The sequence below is a fragment of the Bufo gargarizans genome, chromosome 1, assembly GCF_014858855.1.
Source record: "Bufo gargarizans isolate SCDJY-AF-19 chromosome 1, ASM1485885v1, whole genome shotgun sequence".
In the NCBI taxonomy this organism is placed as follows: domain Eukaryota; kingdom Metazoa; phylum Chordata; class Amphibia; order Anura; family Bufonidae; genus Bufo; species Bufo gargarizans.
The window spans coordinates 328,774,851-328,798,141 of record NC_058080.1 but is presented as its reverse complement, the minus strand read 5'-3'; the positions used below and the strand labels follow the sequence as shown (position 1 = coordinate 328,798,141).

At 43.8% G+C, this 23,291-nt stretch overlaps 1 protein-coding gene across 1 annotated transcript in view; it reads right to left on the bottom strand.

Annotated features, from left to right (window-relative positions):
* LOC122946458 (A disintegrin and metalloproteinase with thrombospondin motifs 10-like) overlaps positions 1-23,291 on the bottom strand; it is a 463,435-nt gene that overhangs the window by 10,228 nt on the left and 429,916 nt on the right. Inside the window, exon 4 of the mRNA XM_044306119.1 lies at positions 467-620. Coding sequence (XP_044162054.1) covers positions 467-620 — 154 coding nt within the window. The remainder of the gene's footprint in view (positions 1-466; positions 621-23,291) is intronic.

Genomic DNA, 23,291 nt, shown 5'->3' with positions numbered 1-23,291 from the left:
CTCCCCAGGACCTACCTTCGCAAAGTTGCTGTAGGGCCCCCTATATTCAATCATCTGGTAGCATCTTGCTGCTGTGTGACCAGATAATATTTGATTGTATCAGTACGGTGGGCCTCCAAAATAAATTTTACTGGTGGGCCCCAGACAGCCCAGTCCGACACTGTACCCAGCAGTCAATTAGTACTGTATATACAGACCAGAAAGCGGCAATGAAGCTGATTCTTTCTATGATCCTAGCGATCAATGAGGTTTGTTTAAATTATATAAAAAACGCTGTGTGATAAATGACCCTAAAAGGGCCTATCTGTTGTAGTATGGACAGCTGGCTGGTTCCCTATTCTTTTAAGCCACTCAAGAAGTGCTTTAGAAAAGAGCTAAATACTGTAGTTCTCTGCTCCTGTAAAATACTGTAGAAAATACATAATACAATACATCGGTGCAGTATGGAATATTGAAAAAAATATACCTATTACACCACAGGCTGCATCAAGATGCCGTCGTTGCAAGGAAGATCGCTTGTAAACCACATGAGGTATCCCTTCACTAGTCTCATTATAATTTTCACCTGGAGGTAGTGGCTCAATAAGATACTCATCATCCCCTGACACTATCACTCCAAGCTGAAAAAAAGTACAAGATATTAATTAGAAGAAGATATGTAAGTGCCTAAACTATGACACTTAAAAGAGGTTTTCTGAGATCTCTTTTTTACCTATGACCTATCCATATTGATGATCACATCAATATGTGATCAATGGGGGTCTGACACTCGGGAACCCCATCGTTCAACTGTTCAAGAAGGTGAAAGAAGACCAAGGACTGGGCCCACAGTTAGAGGGTACACAATGACACACAGACAACGGTTATTTCGCAGTTAGTTAAGTTTACTGAACAATGTAGTGAACAAGAAGCTGAGAATATATAAAACAGTTTGGTAACAAAGAATAAACCAACAGTAAATGTAACACCGTCTAACAATAAACCAGTAAATGTGATGTTTTCCCCAAAGTCCATTAGGCAGCCTAGCTGCACTTGTATGTTCCTGGGCGAGTACCTCGTTGGGGTGCACCCTAAGTATTACACAATACAATTTGTAATCCATTAGGGAAATGATGTCTGTCTCTTGTATCTTTAATCCTTACTCCAGATCTCAGCATATAACACCCTATGAGCAGCCAGAGAGATAGGAAGGTGTCTGCATATGAGTCCCTTAGGTCTATGCATTAGCTTGCATCCCCTACACTGCAATGTAACTGCACTTGGAGCATTATTGTATGTCCAAATACCACTTCAACAGTGTGGTGCAATGTGAAGCAGCAAAGCTGCAGTTACAGTTCCTTGAGTTCCTTGAGCAGGTTCTTGGTGCTTTTTCTTATTTCCTGGTCCACTCCAGAACTGGATCCTACAGACACGACACTTCTGGGGTTGTCGCTGTAAACCTCCCCTTCGTGCTGTCGCCAGTCTCCACTGTGAGCCGGTCCATTCACTTCCAGATTAAGCAGAGATGATTCCTTCTGGTTTCCAGCCGCACCAAGCACAGCCTCCGTCTGCTCTCATCCTGCTTCTAGAGGAACCTCCTCCCCTTACACAGGGAGAGTGTGATGCAATAAGCAATTTGTTAAGTGCAGTGTCAAACCTGCATATTCAGTTTGCTATTACACTTGTAAGGGTCCAAAACAGCCCATAAATTAGCTACAGTGGATATAAAAAGTCTACACACCCCTGTTAAAATGTAAGGTTTCTGTGATGTAAAAAAATGAGACAAAGATAAATAATTTCAGAACTTTTTCTACCTTTAATGTGACCTATAAACTGTACAACTCAATTGAAAAACAAAGTGAAAACTTTTAGGTAGAGGGAAAAGAAAATATACAAATAAAATAATATGGTTGCATAAATGTGCACACCCTTAAACTAATACTTTGTTGAAGCACCTTTTTATTTTATTACAGCACTCAGACTTTTTGGGTATGAGTCTATCAGCATGACACATTTTGACTTGGCAAGATTTGCCCACTCTTCTTTGCAAAAACACTCCAAATCGGTCAGATTACAAGGGCATCTCCTGTGCACAGCCCTCTTCAAATCACCCCACAGATTTTCAATCAGATTCAGGTCTGGGCTCTGGCTTGGCCATTCCAAAACTTTAATCTCTTCTGGTGAATCCATTCCTTTGTTGATTTGGATGTATGCTTTGGGTCGTTGTCATGGTGAAAGATGAAGTTCCTCTTTATGTTCAGCTTTCTAGCAGAAGCCTGAAGGTTTTGTGCCAATATTGACTTGTATTTGGAACTGTTCACAATTCCCTCTAGCTTAACTAAGACTTCAGTTCCAGCTGAAGAAAAACAGCCCCAAAGCATGCTGATACCCCCATGCTTCACTGTGGGTATGGTGTTCTTTTGGTGATGTGCATTGTTTTTCTTGGGCCAAACATATCTTTTGGAATTATGGCCAAAAAGTTCAACCTTGGTTTCATCAGACCATAACACTTTTTCCCATATGCTTTTAGGAGACTTTAGATGTGTTTTTGCTAAATATAGCCTGGCTTGGATGTATTTATTTGTAAGAAAAGGCTTTTGTCTTGCCACTCTACCGCATAGCCTAGACATATGAAGAATACGGGAGATTGTTGTCACATGTACCACACAGCCAGTACTTGACAGATATTCCTGCAGCTCCTTTACTATTGCTGGAGGCCTCTTGGTAGCTTCCCAGACCAGTTTTCTTCTCGTCTTTTCATACATTTTTGAGGGACGCCCAGTTCTTGATAATGACACCGTTGTGCCATATTTTCTCCACTTGATGACTGTCTTCACTGTGTTCCATAGTATATCTAAAGCCTTGGACATTCTTTTGTACCCTTCTCCTGACTGATACGTTTTAACAATGAGATCCCTCTGATGCTTTGGAAGCTCTCTGTGGACCATGGCTTTTGCTGTGGGATGCGACTAAGAACATTTCAGGAAAGACCAACTAGAGCAGCTGAACTTTATTTGGGGTTAATAAATTATGGCAGGTGTATGCTGACTCCTATTTAACATGATTTTGAATGTGATTACTTAATCTGAACACAGCTACATCCCCACAATTTTTTAGTTTTTGCTTGTTTTCTTCCCTCCACCTAAAATATTTCAGTTTGTTTTTCAATTGAGTGATAAAGTTTATAGGTCACATTAAAGGTGGAAAAAGTTCTGAAATGATTTATCTTTGTCTAATTTTTTTACATCACAGAAACCTGACATATTAACAGGGGTGTGTAGACTTTTTATATCCATTAGCTTGCATTCGGTTTGATCTTAAGGCCATGAGCACGGAGCCTACCTAACACTTGCCGCAGTCTACTCAAATGTTCTTCAAAAGTAGGTGCATGCACTATCACGTCATTCAGGTATTTCAGAATCGACTCAAAGTTCAGTTCACTCAGGGCATTCTGTCAAACTCATACAGCCCCATGGGTAGGATAAAGGTTGTCTTCTGTCTATCCTTCTCTGCCATAGGTACTTGCCAGTAGCCGCTCGCCAAGTCTAGAGTTGAGAAATACTTGGCATACTGTAGTGCTGTCAATGACTCTTCAATCCTAGGCAGGGTAAAAGCATCCCTTCCTTTGGCAGCGTTTAACTTCCGGTAGTAGACACAGAACCTAAAAGACCCGTCCTTCTTTCGCACCAAGACCACTGGTGTGGCCTACGGGCTTTGGCTCTCTTTTACCACTCCACTACCTAACATCTGTGACAGCATCATTTTCACTTCATGGTAGAGAGTAGAAGGAATCTGCTAGTACCTTTCTTGAATTTGGGGAGTATCCCCAGTTGGTATTTCGTGTTTGATAGCCGTTGTGCACCCAAATTTGTCCTCACATTGGGAAAAGGTGGATTGAAACTCCCATAGTACTGCTTCAATCTTCTCCATCTGATCAGCAGTGAACAGGTATGCATCAATCTCCTTTTGTTCCAAGATCCGCTGGCCATTCGACTCAGGTGTAGGTTCCTCCACAGAATTCTGGCCCACTGCCATAGTCCAGGCATCATTTTCAACAGCCCATAGAGCGAACTGGCTAGCTGTGAGTGGTTCTCCTTGCAGCACATACAACTCGGCCACTTTCTCTCCAGCATGAAAAGTAACTTAATGATCGTGTACGTTGACACACCGGACTAACACATGCCCCTCAGTCACGATGGTACTGGTACTGGCGACCACTGGGCTCCGACTGGCTTTTGACATGCCCAGGGGTTCTATCAGCATATCTATCCAATTCAATAATCCAGTTTCCGTTGGCTTCTGACAGGCAGTTGTATCATCTTCTCCTGTCGCAGAGGTATGGTGCAGGCTCTTCTATATGTGCAATGAGCAGGACACTGGGTCAGTGGGGTTGCTATGCAGTGGGTCAGTATATATGTGTAATAGTTTGTGACGCCAATTGCAGCTTGAGCAGGTACTGTAGCAGGGCCCTTTAAGATGTTAAAACTCACGTACCAGATGAGGAATGCCAGAGGGGGATAATGTCTCTGTATAGCAGATATAGTAGTGTCAACGGTGTCTCCTACCTTGGTACGGCTGGACTCCTGGATCCTGGCTCACTTTCAATAAATCGAGTGTTGTTAATAGGAGTAATTGAGGAATTAATGAGATCCAAACAGGAAATATGATCCAACTTGTCTTTACTTAATGGTTGCAGCATAAATCCATATGAGTATAGCAATAGTCTTTAGGTCCCAGCAGGTATTGGCAATGTATGGCAGGGGTTAATGCCTCTTCTGCTCCTATACTATATGCCTGGTGAATCTGGCAGGTATTTATCTTCTGCTCTGTCTGACTTCTGCTTAGTATGGGCCTGACTAGCTGAGGAGGAATTTGGCTTATCCTGGACTCTGGATAAGTACTCACAGCTTGGCTCACAGGGGATGCTTCTTCCTGGAGGCTGGAGATGGCTGCTTTTCTTGTCAACCAGCTGAGGCTGATGGCTCAGGCTGGGAAGGGTGATCTTTACCTCAGCTGAGGCTCGATCCTGTCTTGGGATCCCTGTTTCTGGGAGCTCCTACTAACACAGCCTTCCCCTAGCCGGGGTGGCTGGTACACTGACTAGAACTTTTCCCTCCCCATGAGGCAGGAAGTGGGAACATTCCACACCTCCTCAAAGAGGGGGGGGGAGCTAGATTGGAATGAACTATTCCAGTCTAGATATGCTAAACTGATACTAAACACATTGCTGCCACCTGCTGGTGTACATGGAAATTACAGCAATTATATGAAACAGGCATGGAAAATACATACAATGATACAAATGCACAGTTAACTTACACAAGATGACAATACATTTACACCTAACATATTGTAGCAGGGAAACGGAAGTTTAGTGACTTCAGGATGTTACATATGGAGCATACACTGCTCCAACCGGCTTACCATCAGGAGTGCTTTTGCACATACCGGATCATCCACAGGAATGTTCTCTGGGTGGGCTTGTGGGAAGTCGTTCTCCTCCAATAACTCAGGCCCTCCTTTGTAAACATGAGCTGATCCAATTCCTTCAGAACGTTCATTCCCACTACGACGGGAGCTCCATACCGAGCTGGTTTCTCTACAAGCACCATTCCCTTCTTGCCGACATCTTGTCCGCAAAGCTTCATGCTCATCCAAGCCACTCTGAACACAGGTATAGCAGTCTGATTTACCGCCGTCAGCTTTATCACGGTGCCATTGTCAGGCTCCATCAGGTGGCCGAAGTATCTCTCAAAGAACTTCACTAATCACTACCATTGTGGTTACTTCCGACCCTGTGTCTACGAGACATTCTACCATCTGTTCTTCAATCTGCACCTGTAAGTAGGGGCTTTCGGTCACCAGGTCCCGGAGGTCATTAGGGGTAACCTGGAAACTGGCCTCTTCCACTGTGTGCCTCACTACCGCGAGGGGTTCCCATTTAATTGTGGCTGTTCTGGATTCAGGGCCTTTTGTGGACATTGACGGGAGATATGTCTTCTTTCTCGGGAAAACCAACACTGTGGCCCCATTGCTTTCCGGTCTTTTGGAGGACCAAATCACTGTGCATCTGTAGGTGGTGACAGACCAACCCAGTGCATGACAGAGTCTCTCACTCCAGCCTCTGTAGTTGCTCAATATAAAGGGGAACCCATGGGGGCAACACCCCTTTTCCAGTAATCGGACTGAACTGGGGCCATCGATGGCGCCTGTAACTGTGCCAATTGCCTCTGAATCTGTCTCAGGGATGCACTGCCTTCACGGTCTCATGCAGATCCTCCTCATCAGAGAGAGTTTTTCAACTTCCTGCAGCCTGCATCCTCACAGTGTAAGACCAATGTGCCTATTCCTTGTCTCGGGCCAAAGCCTCAGCTTGTATCTTCTGAAACTGCAACGTAGCATCCTACTCAATCCAAGGACGAACTGGTCCCGGAGGATTTGATCTCCATTTCCAAGAATGTTAGCAACATTGGTCTCTCTCTTCCGTACATGTGACCAGATTTCCTGGAGGGCGTTGGCAAACTGGGGAATAGTCTCATCTTCATGCTGGAAGTGAGTGAAGAAATGGGACCTAAGGCTGCTGGTACAGGTCGTTTCTCTGTAAATAGACTTGATAATCAAGAATATAGCATTCAAAATTCAAAATACATACAATGATACAAATGCACAGTTAACTTACACAAGATGACAATACATTTACACCTAACATATTGTAGCAGGGAAACGGAAGTTTAGTGACTTCAGGATGTTACATATGGAGCATACACTGCTCCAACCAGCTTACCATCAGGAGTGCTTTTGCACATACCGGATCATCCACAGGAATGTTCTCTGGGTGGGCTTGTGGGAAGTCGTTCTCCTCCAATAACTCAGGCCCTCCTTTGTAAACATGAGCTGATCCAATTCCTTCAGAACGTTCATTCCCACTACGACGGGAGCTCCATACCGAGCTGGTTTCTCTACAAGCACCATTCCCTTCTTGCCGACATCTTGTCCGCAAAGCTTCATGCTCATCCAAGCCACTCTGAACACAGGTATAGCAGTCTGATTTACCGCCGTCAGCTTTATCACGGTGCCATTGTCAGGCTCCATCAGGTGGCCGAAGTATCTCTCAAAGAACTTCACTAATCACTACCATTGTGGTTACTTCCGACCCTGTGTCTACGAGACATTCTACCATCTGTTCTTCAATCTGCACCTGTAAGTAGGGGCTTTCGGTCACCAGGTCCCGGAGGTCATTAGGGGTAACCTGGAAACTGGCCTCTTCCACTGTGTGCCTCACTACCGCGAGGGGTTCCCATTTAATTGTGGCTGTTCTGGATTCAGGGCCTTTTGTGGACATTGACGGGAGATATGTCTTCTTTCTCGGGAAAACCAACACTGTGGCCCCATTGCTTTCCGGTCTTTTGGAGGACCAAATCACTGTGCATCTGTAGGTGGTGACAGACCAACCCAGTGCATGACAGAGTCTCTCACTCCAGCCTCTGTAGTTGCTCAATATAAAGGGGAACCCATGGGGGCAACACCCCTTTTCCAGTAATCGGACTGAACTGGGGCCATCGATGGCGCCTGTAACTGTGCCAATTGCCTCTGAATCTGTCTCAGGGATGCACTGCCTTCACGGTCTCATGCAGATCCTCCTCATCAGAGAGAGTTTTTCAACTTCCTGCAGCCTGCATCCTCACAGTGTAAGACCAATGTGCCTATTCCTTGTCTCGGGCCAAAGCCTCAGCTTGTATCTTCTGAAACTGCAACGTAGCATCCTACTCAATCCAAGGACGAACTGGTCCCGGAGGATTTGATCTCCATTTCCAAGAATGTTAGCAACATTGGTCTCTCTCTTCCGTACATGTGACCAGATTTCCTGGAGGGCGTTGGCAAACTGGGGAATAGTCTCATCTTCATGCTGGAAGTGAGTGAAGAAATGGGACCTAAGGCTGCTGGTACAGGTCGTTTCTCTGTAAATAGACTTGATAATCAAGAATATAGCATTCAGTGTCTTCCTTTCCTTTTCTGGATGTAGCATGACAGTGCGTCTAGCATCCCTTTACAAGGCGTTCAGCGCCACATCTGATTGTAAATCTGGAGCCAAGTTGTACAACCTGAGGGTGCTCTTAATGTGTGCAGCCCAGTCTTCTAGCAGCCTATTTTGGCCATCAAACAGCACTAGCTGATTCAATATTGCCCTTGTGGGCAAAAACATGATCGGAGCTACTCCCACTGCAGGAGGGGTGATGGGGGCAACAACCAGAACCGCCTTGGAACTGGTAGGGTTCTGCATGCCGATCAATGTACCCTGTTCGCAGCACCAAATGAAAGAAGACCTAGGGCTGGGCCCACAGGTACAGAGGGTACACGATGCCACACAAACACAGACACAGTTCTTTCCCAGTAGTGGAGTTTACTGAACAATGTAGTGAACAAGAAGCTGAGAATATATAAAACAGATTGGTAACAAAGAATAAACCAACACTAAATGTAACACTGTCTAACAATAAACCAGTAAATGTGATGTTTTCCCCAAAGTCCATTAAGCAGCCTAGCTGTACTTGTATGTTCCTGGGTGAGTTCCTCATTGGGGTGCACCCTAAGTATTGCACAATACTATTTGTAATATGCAGGAAAATGATGTCTGTCTCTTGTAACTTTAATCCTTACTCCAGATCCCAGCATATAACACCCTATGAGCAGCCAGAGAGATAGGAAGGTGTCAGCTTATGAGTCCCTTAGGGCTATGTATTAGCTTGAAGCCTGTACACCGCAATGTAACTGTACTTGGAGCGTTATTGTATGTCCAATGCCACTTCAACAGTGTGGTGCAATGTGACGCGGCAAAGCCACACTTACAGTTCCTTGAGTTCCTTGAGCAGGTTCTTGGTGCTTTTTCTTATTTTCTGGTCCACTCCAGAACTGGATCCTACAGACACGACACTCCTGGGGTCGTCGCTGCAAACCTTCCCTTTGTGCTGTCGCCAATCTCCACTGTGAGCCGGTCTATTTCCTTCCAGATTCAGCAGAGATGATTACTTCTGGTTTCCAGTCGCACCAAGCAAAGCCTCCATCCGCTCACTTACACAGGGAGAGTATGATGCAATAAGTTATTTACTAAGTGCAGTGTCAAAACTGCATATTCAGTTTGCTATCACACTTGTAAGGGTACAAAACAGCCCATAAATTTGCTATTTTCTAACTTTGCAAACTAAATAGTTTATTAGTATTCCATTGATAGGCAGCTCTAATGTAGACTTTTATCAGCTTATCCTTTGCTGCCATCTACTGACCAAAGTGAGATGTTGCAGTAATTATTCAATTTAGAACATAGCAGAGTAATACATTTAAGGTCCCTTGCGCCACATACTTACAAAGGCACTTGCACTCCTGTGAGTGCCGTTGCCTTCTCTCTGCTTTTTCTAGGCCAGTAACGTCATGTTCATCTGGCACATGGCCTAGGAGCTTCTCAGCTCCATTCAAGTGATTGGGGCTGAGGTGCGATACTAAACACAGCCACTGTACTTGGTGAGCTGATCAGAAAAAATATCTCAGAAAACCCTTTTAAAGGTCAATTTACATGGGCAGATAAATTGTCCCTAACTATCCGATCATATAGCAAATCAATTAGACATTTTTTTTTGTCACTGTGATTGTCCATGCAATTGCTTTTGCTACAAAAAACTGATACCTGTCTCACAAACAACTGTTCTGGCAGGCCCAATTAGTAAATCAGGACAAGAAAAAAACAAAAGACACCACCTCTAAGGATGCCTATAGCCGCCTATTCACTATACTATTCATCCTAAGCAGTTGTGTTGTCAACAATATTATCAATAAAAATAGTGGCGACATAAAAGATTAGTCAGTGTAGTTGGATGATATTTAAAATAAAATAGAGAAAAAGAAGGACTCACTTCACTGAGGAGGAGGTCAAAGAGATAAAGCTCAAGACACTCTTTGACTCTACCTCTCCCGCCAGGATCACTTGTAGTATTCTCAGGAACAAACACGGCAGTTTTCAATGGTAACTTCTTGTGGTTCCTTTTATTAGTATCTCAGTCAGGCTCAACGAGTTTTGGGGTAAATAACCCCTTCTTTAGGAGCAGTCTTACAATAAAAATTGACAAACAAACATACACAATACCCCACCTCCATGGGTCTTTTAAAGTCAGCCTCATCAAGGGGTATGTCTGTGAAGGTTCTCATTTATCCAGGTGATGGTATATCTGTAAAGAATAAATCAAGGCAACTGGACTTACTGTAGATTTCTTAAAAACGTTTCACTCGCTCTTCAACGAGCGTTCTCAATTCTGAGTGATTGTATAAGAATTCTCGGGGAATAAATATGTAACTGAATCAACATCTGGTAATTATACCCAGCATGGGGTCAGAGGTCATTATACCCAGCATGGGGTCAAATGTGTTGATTCCATTATCAATCATTATCCTAATTGGAGTCAGTAGGTGATAATGACCTCCTAGAAAAAGGTGCCAAGACAGCATTGTATGTGGCAGACAATAGATGTCTAACCCCCCCCCCCCCCCCCCCCCCGCCACTATTCAAGCTTGGCTTCTCCATTTTTACGTAGAGGGCATCCTTCATACCTCGTTTGTACCAATCGACCTCCTTATCCAAAACATGTACTTGACTGTCTTCAAAGGTGTGACCTGTTTCTTTTAGATGTAAGTACATGGCTGAACCTTGACCAGAGGTTTTGGCTCTTCTATGCTGAGCCATACACTGATGTAGTTGTTGTTTTATTTTGCTGATATGATTGTTTTGCTGTCTTGACACCTTTCTCTGGGAGGTCATTATCACCTACTGACTCCAATTAGGATAATGGGATCAACACCTTTGACCCCATGCTGGGTATAATGACCTCTGACCCCATGCTGGGTATAATTACCAGATGTTGATTCAGTTACATATTTATTCCCAGAGAATTCTTGTACAGTCACTCAGAATTGAGAAAGCTCGTTGGAAGAACGAGTGAAATGTTTTCAAGAAATCTACAGTAAGTCCAGTTGCCTTGATTTATTCTTTACAGATTCATCAAGGGATAGTCACATGGTAAAAACATCACTTCTGGTTTTCAGAGGTGTGCAGAAATTAAATAACTCGCCTTCTGTATCTATATATAGTTGCCTATTACGGCTCTTCTATTTGAAACAATGGTGGTTCACTGTCTGGGGCGCCATTGGTGCCGCCAGAATTTAGTACATGGGCCAAAGGAGCGGGACTAGGAAGCACTTCCGGTCCCGCTCGCTGTGAAATGCTCCGGCGGCTTTCGGATGGAGTGCACAGTTCCCCAGTGGAACGCATAATCATTTCCGGTGACCGGTACTCTGTGGAATGCAGAAGATGGTAGATCTTTTAATTGTGAACATCCTCTCTCGAAAAATAGTTATTAATTTGGAAATATAATGAAGGGATAAAACAATCTATAATCATATAGTTAGAGGTATGGAAACTGTTAAAAATCGAAATCCTGAATCTAAGATTGAAAGTCCGTTGCCATGGTTACAAGGAATAGTGGCTATGTTAAAAGGGCACATATAGGTGTACATAAATAGTATAAAAGTGTGATTCCACATATACAAATCACCAAGGGTATATAACAACATGTGCAGGCACACATATAGACAGACATGTGTGCATATAACTATGTGTACCACCCAGGTTATTCATTAAAAATCATAATCATAACCTCATAAAGAGGTTCTTTGAAGAAAAAAAAGGCCTACTGTCCCACCCCAGTATTAGATACTATCGTAGATTCATAGATGATATTATCTTTATTTGGGATGATGATGTAGAAAAACTTCTAACATACATTAAAGAATTGAACACTAATGAATGGGGCCTAAATTTTACCCTAGAATATAGCCATACTGAAGCAATTTTTCTAGCTATTCATCTGAACGTTTTGTCTGGTAAGATTCTGACCAAAACTCATTTTAAAAAGGTGGACGCAAATAGCTATCTCAAATACACAAGCTGTCACCATCAGAAATGGAAGCATAACATCCCTTTTGGGCAGATGAAAAGGGTCAGAAGAAATTGTTCAGATGATCGTACGACAAAAGAACAAGGGAGTTTGGTAACTAGATATAATGTGCAACATATGATGATTCACAAAGTTTTAACAAAACACTGGCCGATACTACAGAAAGACCCCATTTTGGTAAAAATCTTGCCCCAGCCCCGAAAATCACCTATAGAAGAGCACAGTCACTAAAGGACATCCTAGCACCCTCTTGTCCTGCAAAAAAAGAGAGTAGAAAAATGCAGTTTACCCCTGGTAGGGAGAACGAGTTCGACTTCGAAAGGGGGCACAGAGGTGCAAACACAAGACCTGCAAGTGTTGTAATATGATTTCCCATAATATCAACAAAATAGATATTCCATCATCCAATGAAACTATCAAACTGAAAGAAGATATGGATTGTGGAACGAGCAATGTGGTCTATATTCTGCAGTGGTCTTGCAATTTGCTATATCTCGGAAGAACCACGCAAACGTTACGCAAGAGGATGAATAAAAATTGTTAAGACAATTTTGGAATAATGGTCACCTTTAATATATAACTTTTATTAATAATAATAAAATAAATGCCCTAAAATGAGGTGCAGAATTGTAATGAGCAGGGTGGAACCACCCTACTCTTGGTGAATATACTGAGACTCTAGGGAGGGAGGGAGGGAGGAAAGGGAGGGAGGGATGCTGGGTCTCAGCCCCTATTAGCGCCCTATTAAAGGAGCCCTGTTCCCGTTCACCACCACCTCCTAACCAAAGCCCTCAGTTCTCCCTAAGCAGTGCTCTGACTGCCCAGCTTCGTCCTGACAGGGAGCAAGTGAGGGGGGAGGTAGTCCCTAGATGTCGTTGTGGTACACCACCTGCGATACGCCATCCCTGGAGGCGATCGCTAATCGTACACTAGACCTGTGAGGATAGTGTCCTGAAAAACAATATATGTGTGGGTGTCAAGGTAGAACACCCCACATATGTATTCGTTGATGATGCTGAGAAGCTCAATAACCATGGGTGGCCCGACGCGTTTCCCTGTTGTGTTACAGTTCGTCAGGGGCCCCAAGAAATGGATATAAGCAACAGTAGGGGTGACTTGTCCACCAGTTGGGACAGTTCACCAAATCACACTTAAATTGTAAACAGCACGGTTATTAACAGCTGATATGTATCATTACTATTTCAAACAACCCCCATAGTGTGGCATTATAACGAGCCGCAGTCACAAATGGGGGTGAAGAGAGGTACTTAGCTCGTCAGGAGTCACCGGTCAGTGGACCTGTCCCTGCGATGCAGACTGGTTCCTGTTCTTGCACAGTCTGTGTGCTGGATCCCGCGTGTGGCAGTGCAGCAAGAGACGCCGGCTCAGCTGCACCATTTGAACCATCGGCGTCATCTAAGCTCCGCCCATGTATGCCGTCATGTGACCCATCACGTGACCACAGCGTCATGGTCACGTGGGGCGTCACATGATCGCAGGTCCTGCGACCATAGTGAAATGAAGCAACATAACCAGCAGGTTATTTAGATATGCAAGTGTGCTTATTGTATGTAAGGCACAATCACTGACCCACTGTATATGGACCTCATGGGGTACCTAGGATTCGGTCCCCATAAGTATAAGGCAGAGAAATTCGGTCTGGATGCCCTAGAGGGATAGGGAAATCCCTACCATTTAATAAATTAAATTCCATATTCATTCAGATGATTAGTGCGCCGCTGTGAACCACAAGTCAGTTGGCGCAGCGTCACTTTTTAGAGTATTTTGGCCAGAAGAGAAGTAATAAACAAATGTCCATATACTGTAGTTACCCAAAAGTGGATCAGAGTAACGTCCCTGCAGTATGTGACAAATTTTCCAGAGTGTCGATTAGTGACAGTATATGCCCCTAATGATGAGCAGAACTATTCAGGTTGGGAATGGGACTGCGCAGGAGATAGGAGATAGACTCAGATGAAACAGCTGAATGACAGCTGCTCATTCAGACCCTGTGGGTGAACAGTTTTTAATTGAAAGATCCACCAGGTCTCTCTTTGTAGGATCTTTTGGTCCCAATTGCCTCCCCTGTTAGGGGGTGGGACAGCCTCAATACCCATAAAACGGACTTCTGAGTAATCCCCGCCATGGACCGAGGTCACATGGCGTGCCAGGGGGGTATCCTTGTGATGGCGTAGGTCCCCCAAGTGTTCTCCTATCCTCCTGCGCAGCTCCCGCTTGGTTTTCCCAATGTATTCAAGGCCGCATATACATTGTGCACGATATATCACACCTCTACTCCGACAGTTAATGAACTGCTTAATGGTGTGGGTGTGATTGGTCACATGACCAGTAAAACTGTGTCCCTGTTTGATGTAGGGGCAGGCAACACACCCACTGCAATGGTAGGAGCCAATTGGGGCTCTCAGCCATCCAATTGATGCGGTGCCGGCACCAGAGTAGTGGCTATGTACCACATGATCCCTGATGTTACGCCCCCTCCGATAAGTGACTTGGGCAAATGGGGCCACTATTTTTGCAATGTCTGGGTCGAGCAGGAGAGTACTCCAGTTTTTCTTGAGAACCTCCTTTACCTCTTCTGCCCCCCTGTCAAAGGTGCCTATCAACCGTATCATTTTATCCTCACTTATGGATCTCTGTGGATGTAGCAGCCCTGTACGATCAGAGGCGAGTGCCCTCTGGTAGGCTTTTCTCAGGACACAGTCAGGAAACCCCTTATCCAAGAATCTTTTGCGAAGGTCCCCCGCCTGTTCCTTGAACTGCCGGATGGAGGAACAGTTCCTTCGCATCCTCAGGTATTGCCCTGTAGGGATGCCTCGCTTCAAGGGGCTGGGGTGGAAACTCTCCCACTCCAATAAGGAGTTTGTGGCCGTAGGTTTTCTATAGGTTTCTGTGAGGAGTTCCCCCCCCCGGTCCCTTTTCGACCCGAATGTCAAGGAAAGGCAGGGAGCCAGTGGACATCTCATATGTGAACCGTAATCCGAGAGGGTTAACATTGAGAGTGTCCACCAGATCTTGGAAGGTGCCCACCGACCCCCGCCAGATAATAAAGATATCATCAATATATCTGGCCCACATCACCACAGGTGTGGTGAGTGGGCTAGGGGGGTCGGTGAACACCAATTTCCTCTCCCACCAGCCCAGGAACAAGTTAGCATACCATGGGGCACACGGGCTCCCTATCGCGGTGCCCCATCGCTGGTGGTAGAAGGACCCGTCAAAAACAAAGTAATTACAGGTCAGGGTGAACTGCAATAGCTTCATAACAAAGGCATTGTGTTTGTTATGAAGCTATTGCAGTTCACCCTGACCTGTAATTACTCCGTTCCTTGACATTCGGGTCAACAAGGGACCGGGGGGGGGGGAACTCCTCACAGAAACCTATAGAAAACCTACGGCCACAAACTCCTTATTGGAGTGGGAGAGTTTCCACCCCGGCCCCTTGAAGCGAGGCATCCCTACAGGGCAATACCTGAGGATGCGAAGGAACTGTTCCTCCATCCGGCAGTTCAAGGAACAGGCGGGGGACCTTCGCAAAAGATTCTTGGATAAGGGGTTTCCTGACTGTGTCCTGAGAAAAGCCTACCAGAGGGCACTCGCCTCTGATCGTACAGGGTTGCTACATCCACAGAGATCCATAAGTGAGGATAAAATGATACGGTTGATAGGCACCTTTGACAGGGGGGCAGAAGAGGTAAAGGAGGTTCTCAAGAAAAACTGGAGTACTCTCCTGCTCGACCCAGACATTGCAAAAATAGTGGCCCCATTTGCCCAAGTCACTTATCGGAGGGGGCGTAACATCAGGGATCATGTGGTACATAGCCACTACTCTGGTGCCGGCACCGCATCAATTGGATGGCTGAGAGCCCCAATTGGCTCCTACCATTGCAGTGGGTGTGTTGCCTGCCCCTACATCAAACAGGGACACAGTTTTACTGGTCATGTGACCAATCACACCCACACCATTAAGCAGTTCATTAACTGTCGGAGTAGAGGTGTGATATATCGTGCACAATGTATATGCGGCCTTGAATACATTGGGAAAACCAAGCGGGAGCTGCGCAGGAGGATAGGAGAACACTTGGGGGACCTACGTCATCACAAGGATACCCCCCTGGCACGCCATGTGACCTCGGTCCATGGCGGGGATTACTCAGAAGTCCGTTTTATGGGTATTGAGGCTGTCCCACCCCCTAATAGGGGAGGCAATTGGGACCAAAAGATCCTACAAAGAGAGACTTGGTGGATCTTTCAATTAAAAACTGTTCACCCACAGGGTCTGAATGAGCAGCTGTCATTCAGCTGTTTCATCTGAGTCTATCTCCTATCTCCTGCGCAGTCCCATTCCCAACCTGAATAGTTCTGCTCATCATTAGGGGCATATACTGTCACTAATCGACACTCTGGAAAATTTGTCACATACTGCAGGGACGTTACTCTGATCCACTTTTGGGTAACTACAGTATATGGACATTTGTTTATTACTTCTCTTCTGGCCAAAATACTCTAAAAAGTGACGCTGCGCCAACTGACTTGTGGTTCACAGCGGCGCACTAATCATCTGAATGAATATGGAATTTAATTTATTAAATGGTAGGGATTTCCCTATCCCTCTAGGGCATCCAGACCGAATTTCTCTGCCTTATACTTATGGGGACCGAATCCTGGTTACCCCATGAGGTCCATATACAGTGGGTCAGTGATTGTGCCTTACATACAATAAGCACACTTGCATATCTAAATAACCTGCTGGTTATGTTGCTTCATTTCACTATGGTCGCAGGACCTGCGATCATGTGACGCCCCACGTGACCATGACGCTGTGGTCACGTGATGGGTCACATGACAGCATACATGGGCGGAGCTTAGATGACGCTGATGGTTCAAATGGTGCAGCTGAGCCGGCGTCTCTTGCTGCACTGCCACACGCGGGATCCAGCACACAGACTGTGCAAGAACAGGAACCAGTCTGCATCGCAGGGACAGGTCCACTGACCGGTGACTCCTGACGAGCTAAGTACCTCTCTTCACCCCCATTTGTGACTGCGGCTCGTTATAATGCCACACTATGGGGTTGTTTGAAATAGTAATGATACATATCAGCTGTTAATAACCGTGCTGTTTGCAATTTAAGTGTGATTTGGTGAACTGTCCCAACTGGTGGACAAGTCACCCCTACTGTTGCTTATATCCATTTCTTGGGGCCCCTGACGAACTGTAACACAACAGGGAAACGCGTCGGGCCACCCATGGGTATTGAGCTTCTCAGCATCATCAACGAATACATATGTGGGGTGTTCTACCTTGACACTCACACATATATTGTTTTTCAGGACACGATCCTCACAGGTCTAGTGTACGATTAGCGATCGCCTCCAGGGACCTGGTGGCGTATCGCAGGTGGTGTACCACAACGACATCTAGGTACTACCTCCCCCCTCACTTGCTCCCTGTCAGGACGAAGCTGGGCAGTCAGAGCACTGCTTAGGGAGAACTGAGGGCTTTGGTTAGGAGGTGGTGGTGAACGGGAACAGGGCTCCTTTAATAGGGCGCTAATAGGGGCTGAGACCCAGCATCCCTCCCTTCCTTTCCTCCCTCCCTCCCTAGAGTCTCAGTATATTCACCAAGAGTAGGGTGGTTCCACCCTGCTCATTACAATTCTGCACCTCATTTTAGGGCATTTATTTTATTATTATTAATAAAAGTTATATATTAAAGGTGACCATTATTCCAAAATTGTCTTTTCTAACTCTAGGTACCTTAAACCCCAACGGCTCATATCTGTGTAATATAATCCGTTGAATAAAAATTGTTCCAACATAAAACCGAACGTTCAAACCCATAGTGTCTCCAGACATTTTTTCGGTAGCCCATGAGGGTAATCCCTCATCTATTAGAGTAACTCCCATCGAACATATCCCCCAATCATACCAATTAATACGCCGGAAAGAGATGTATTGGATATATGGATGGAACACCCTATCCCCGTTTGGTCTCAACGAGTCTTTAGAGTACACTAACTATTAATCCACCTGACTCATTTTATGAAAAAAGAGGTTTTATCCAGCTTGTGGTTGTGGTAATCCAAAAAGGCTTTAAATATCTTAACAATATTCACCTGACTCATTTTATATGATTAACAATTTTATATAATGAGCTATTTAAAATAGAAATGTCGCAAACATAAAATTTTCCGTTCGCGAATGGCGAACGCGAATTTCTGCAAATGTTCGCGAACGGGCGAACCGCCATTGACTTCAATAGGCAGGCGAATTTTAAAACCCACAGGGACTCTTCCTAGCCACAGTAGTGATGGAAAAGTTGTTTCAAGGGGACTAACACCTGGACTGTGGCATGCCGGAGGGGGATCCATGGCAAAACCCCCATGGAAAATTACATAGTTGATGCAGAGTTGGATTTTAATCCATAAAGGGTATAAATCACCTAAAAATCCTAAGTTTTTTTGAACAACGTGGTTTAAAACATCCAGTGTGTGTATACGATCAGGTATGATGTTGTATCGATCAGGTAGTGTAAGGATTACACCTGCTTCACAGACATTGACAGACCAAACTCCCCTTTTGATGCACCGCAAACAACTGCAAACAGTCCATTTGCCCAACCGCAAACTTCCCATTTCCACAAGGTTGGATACCAAGCTAGCCATGTCCCGTTGATGTCATTGAAGGTTTCTTCCTCCACCCAGCCACGTACAACACCAAGGGTCAATTCAATTCAAAGGTGAATTGAATAGATTTTTCGAATGGGGAGATGGTTAAAAAAACGCTGGCTCCCTCCCCTTTGTTTGAATCCACGCCACGGTCACTGCGTCTGTGCCGTGCAATTTACTGTCACACCCGATATGAGTGGCATTTTATGCAGTACTATTCTCATCAGTTTAATCCCTGTTACGTCCCCTATCCGGGGACATGGGTCGAATTGATTAATCATTGTCAAATTAACGACATCCTGAAATAATTTTCATAAATCACCTAAATCACCACGCTGCATACCGGATGAATTTCGTGAATTCTCCACCACCAACTAGGGTTCAAGCCGCAATGTTTTAGTCACCTACAGCAGCGGCTGCAACAATACCTAATTTTTCAGGCATGTGTACATGCCTTATTTTTCTGGCCTCTAGTGCTGCACTGTGGCTGCAAAAACAAAACAAAAAAAAAGGCACATACATGTGTCAATTCCCCTTCGTGATCGGTACCTTGTTGTGGTGATGGGGCTTGCGTATCACAATGAAGCGATCATCATCTCTATGAGTGTGTTGGCAATGTTGCCACACCCCAGATAAGGCCGTTGCTTCATTATGATCAGACTAAAAGCGATCGGCTGGATAATTTTTCATAGAAAAAAACATTATTTTCTTTTTAAGTTGTATGGGTTTTTAATGCATAAAATAAAAAAAAATCATAATAAAGTCTCTTAATAGTTTATTAGAAATGATGCAGACAATTTAAAAAATCCCCATCAATTCCAATACAAAGCAAGTACAGAGCTCAGAACTAAATTATTTCAGGATGTCGTTAATTCGACAATGATTAATCAATTCAACACATGTCCCCGGATAGGGGTCTGTCAATGTCTGTGAAGCGGGCGTAACCCTTACACTACCTGATCGATACAACATCATACCTGATCGTATACACACACTGGATGTTTTAAACCACGTTCAAAAAAAATTAGGATTGTTAGGTGATTTATGCCCCTTATGGATTAAAATCCAACTCTGCGTCAACTATGTAATTTTCCATGGCAGTTTTGCCATGGATCCCCCTCCGGCATGCCACAGTCCAGGTGTTAGTCCCCTTTTCCATCACTACTGTGGCTAGAAATAGTCCCTGTGGGTTTTAAAATTCGCCTGCCTATTGAAGTCAATGGCGGTTCGCCCATTTCGTGAACATTTGCAGAAATTCGCGTTGGCCGTTCGCGAACGAAAATTTTTATGTTTGCGACATCTCTAATCAGGGCCACTCTAATGGAAGTTTACGCAAAAGGCTTCCTAGATTCACTATATTCTTATGTATACATCTTTTATATACACTATATATCATATTTATTTTAGATGTTCTGTATGCTTTTTATGTGTTTTATATTAAGTTAAGGGCTACCAATAAGGACATATTTGTACTTTGTGAGAGCGTGTCGCATAAATATTTTGTTTAGATTGATGTACCATAGGAAGGCCCACGGTGATACTGATGAGAGTGTGTATGTATCAGGTTTCTTTCTGGTGTATTCTGTCCGGTGTGAGCCACATTGGTACATGTATTTTATGATGTCTTAGACCCAGTTTTTTATTATGGTATAGACCTAGCAATTATTTTTATGGATATGGACGCATGTGTATAGACATGCGTTGATGGATTTTGTGCAAAATAATTTTTCACAAAATTTTTGATGAATAGGTAGCTAAAACGAAGATGCAGAATACTTCGTTATCTTCGTTTTGTGGAATATGACGAATACATTCGTTATCTTTGTTTTGTGGAATATAACGAATATATTCGTCATATTCGCTAATTCTACCAAGCCATTGAAGCCAACCATAGTAAACCAGGTCCAAGTTGAAATCGCCATGCGATTAATACAACTCGAAGTAATCGCATGGCGATTTCAACTATACAGTTGTGTCATCGCTACCTAAACTAGGTAATTACATTCCTCCGCTCTCACACTCCTTCATCCAGCATAGGGCTGCTTCCCCAGGCTGTCAATCCAAGTCACCTCCCCCTCCTAACCCTACTATCCACAGCAAAGACAAAGACTTATACAGGGAGTGCAGAATTATTAGGCAAGTTGTATTTTTGAGGATTAATTTTATTATTGAACAACAACCATGTTCTCAATGAACCCAAAAAACTCATTAATATCAAAGATGAATATTTTTGGAAGTAGTTTTTTTTATTTTTTATTTTTAGCTATTTTAGGGGGATATCTGTGTGTGCAGGTGACTATTACTGTACATAATTATTAGGCAACTTAACAAAAAACAAATATATACCCATTTCAATTATTTATTTTTACCAGTGAAACCAATATAACATCTCAACATTCACAAATATACATTTCTGACATTCAAAAACAAAACAAAAACAAATCCGTGACCAATATAGCCACCTTTCTTTGCAAGGACACTCAAAAGCCTGCCATCCATGGATTCTGTCAGTGTTTTGATCTGTTCACCATCAACATTGCGTGCAGCAGCAACCACAGCCTCCCAGACACTGTTCAGAGAGGTGGACTGTTTTCCCTCCTTGTAAATCTCACATTTGATGATGGACCACAGGTTCTCAATGGGGTTCAGATCAGGTGAACAAGGAGGCCATGTCATTAGATTTTCTTCTTTTATACCCTTTCTTGCCAGCCACGTTGTGGAGTACTTGGATGCGTGTGATGGAGCATTGTCCTGCATGAAAATCATGTTTTTCTTACCTTGCAGACTTCTTCCTGTACCACTGCTTGAAGAAGGTGTCTTCCAGAAACTGGCAGTAGGACTGGGAGTTGAGCTTGACTCCATCCTCAACCCAAAAAGGCCCCACAAGCTCATCTTTGATGATACCAGCCCAAACCAGTACTCCACCTCCACCTTGCTGGCGTCTGAGTCGGACTGGAGCTCTCTGCCCTTTACCAATCCAGCCATCTGGCCCATCAAGACTCACTCTCATTTCATCAGTCCATAAAACCTTAGAAAAATCAGTCTTGAGATATTTCTTGGCCCAGTCTTGACGTTTCAGCTTGTGTGTCTTGTTCAGTGGTGGTCGTCTTTCAGCCTTTCTTACCTTGGCCATGTCTGAGTATTGCACACCTTGTGCTTTTGGGCACTCCAGTGATGTTGCAGCTCTGAAATATGGCCAAACTGGTGGCAAGTGGCATCTTGGCAGCTGCACGCTTGACTTTTCTTAGTTCATGGGCAGTTATTTTGCGCCTTGGTTTTTCCACACGCTTCTTGCGACCCTGTTGACTATTTTGAATGAAACGCTTGATTGTTCCATGTTCACACTTCAGAAGCTTTGCAATTTTAAGAGTGCTGCATCCCTCTGCAAGATATCTCACTATTTTTGACTTTTCTGAGCCTGTCAAGTCCTTCTTTTGACCCATTTTGCCAAAGGAAAGGAAGTTGCTTAATAATTATGCACACCTGATATAGGGTGTTGATGTCATTAGACCACACCCCTTCTCATTACAGAGATGCACATCACCTAATATGCTTAATTGGTAGTAGGCTTTCGAGCCTATACAGCTTGGAGTAAGACAACATGCATAAAGAGGATGATGTGGTCAAAATACTCATTTGCCTAATAATTCTGCACGTAGTGTATACTACCGGCACATACTGCAGCGCAGTGTCCTGCTCCAAGTCTCACTCTGCCGATTCGGCTGTGTGCAGAGCAGTAGTTATGATTGTGATATTATATCCCAGTTGTATATTCACATTGTTACACCAGGGTGGAGTGGGGGGGGGGGGGGGAGAGCTTGGACATAATATCGCTATCATAACTACTGCTCTGCACGCAGCCAAATCGGCAGAGTGAGACAAAAATTTGCATAGAAAGATAGCCTAATCCCTAATTAAATAAATAAAAATACATACAGTACAAATATATATTACTGCATATGGTGTTACTTTACTTTATGAATAAAATTGAATAATTTATATACATGTATATGTGCGTGTATATAAATATATATTATAATTATTATTATTTATATTATAATATAACTTGTAATATATTTTTATATTTGTAAAAAATGCATTGCTAGTTATCAATAATATCAGTATTTACATTTCTATGCAGTCATGCATTGCGATTGGTAGTGGAACTATGTATATACACAATATACTGCCGCACTGGATATAAATATAACATGAAAAACTTCTGGGGACTTAAGCTTATATTAGCAAATGTATATCAAATGAACTTTACTGAGGCTCTGAATAAGGTTGCACCCCATACCCCCTCCCCCTACAAGCAGTCTGTGAATTAGATCGCACGCTATCTCTCTACACACTGATACCCTGCCCTCCCATTCACTGAAAGCCGGTAGACAAAAGGAACTCCCTGTTTGGGGGAAGGGGGGTATTGTCTGCAGGCTGAAAGTGCAGGTTATTTTCTGGCTGGAGACCCTTTCACTGCGCTTCTGGTGGAGTACGTGTTTATTAACTAAAATCAGGATAATAGCTAAAATAATGACCAGCAATAAAAAATAGCAATACATATAAATAAGTGATAGATCCAGGAGCATACACAAACAAATAAATGTATATCCCATAAATACTGT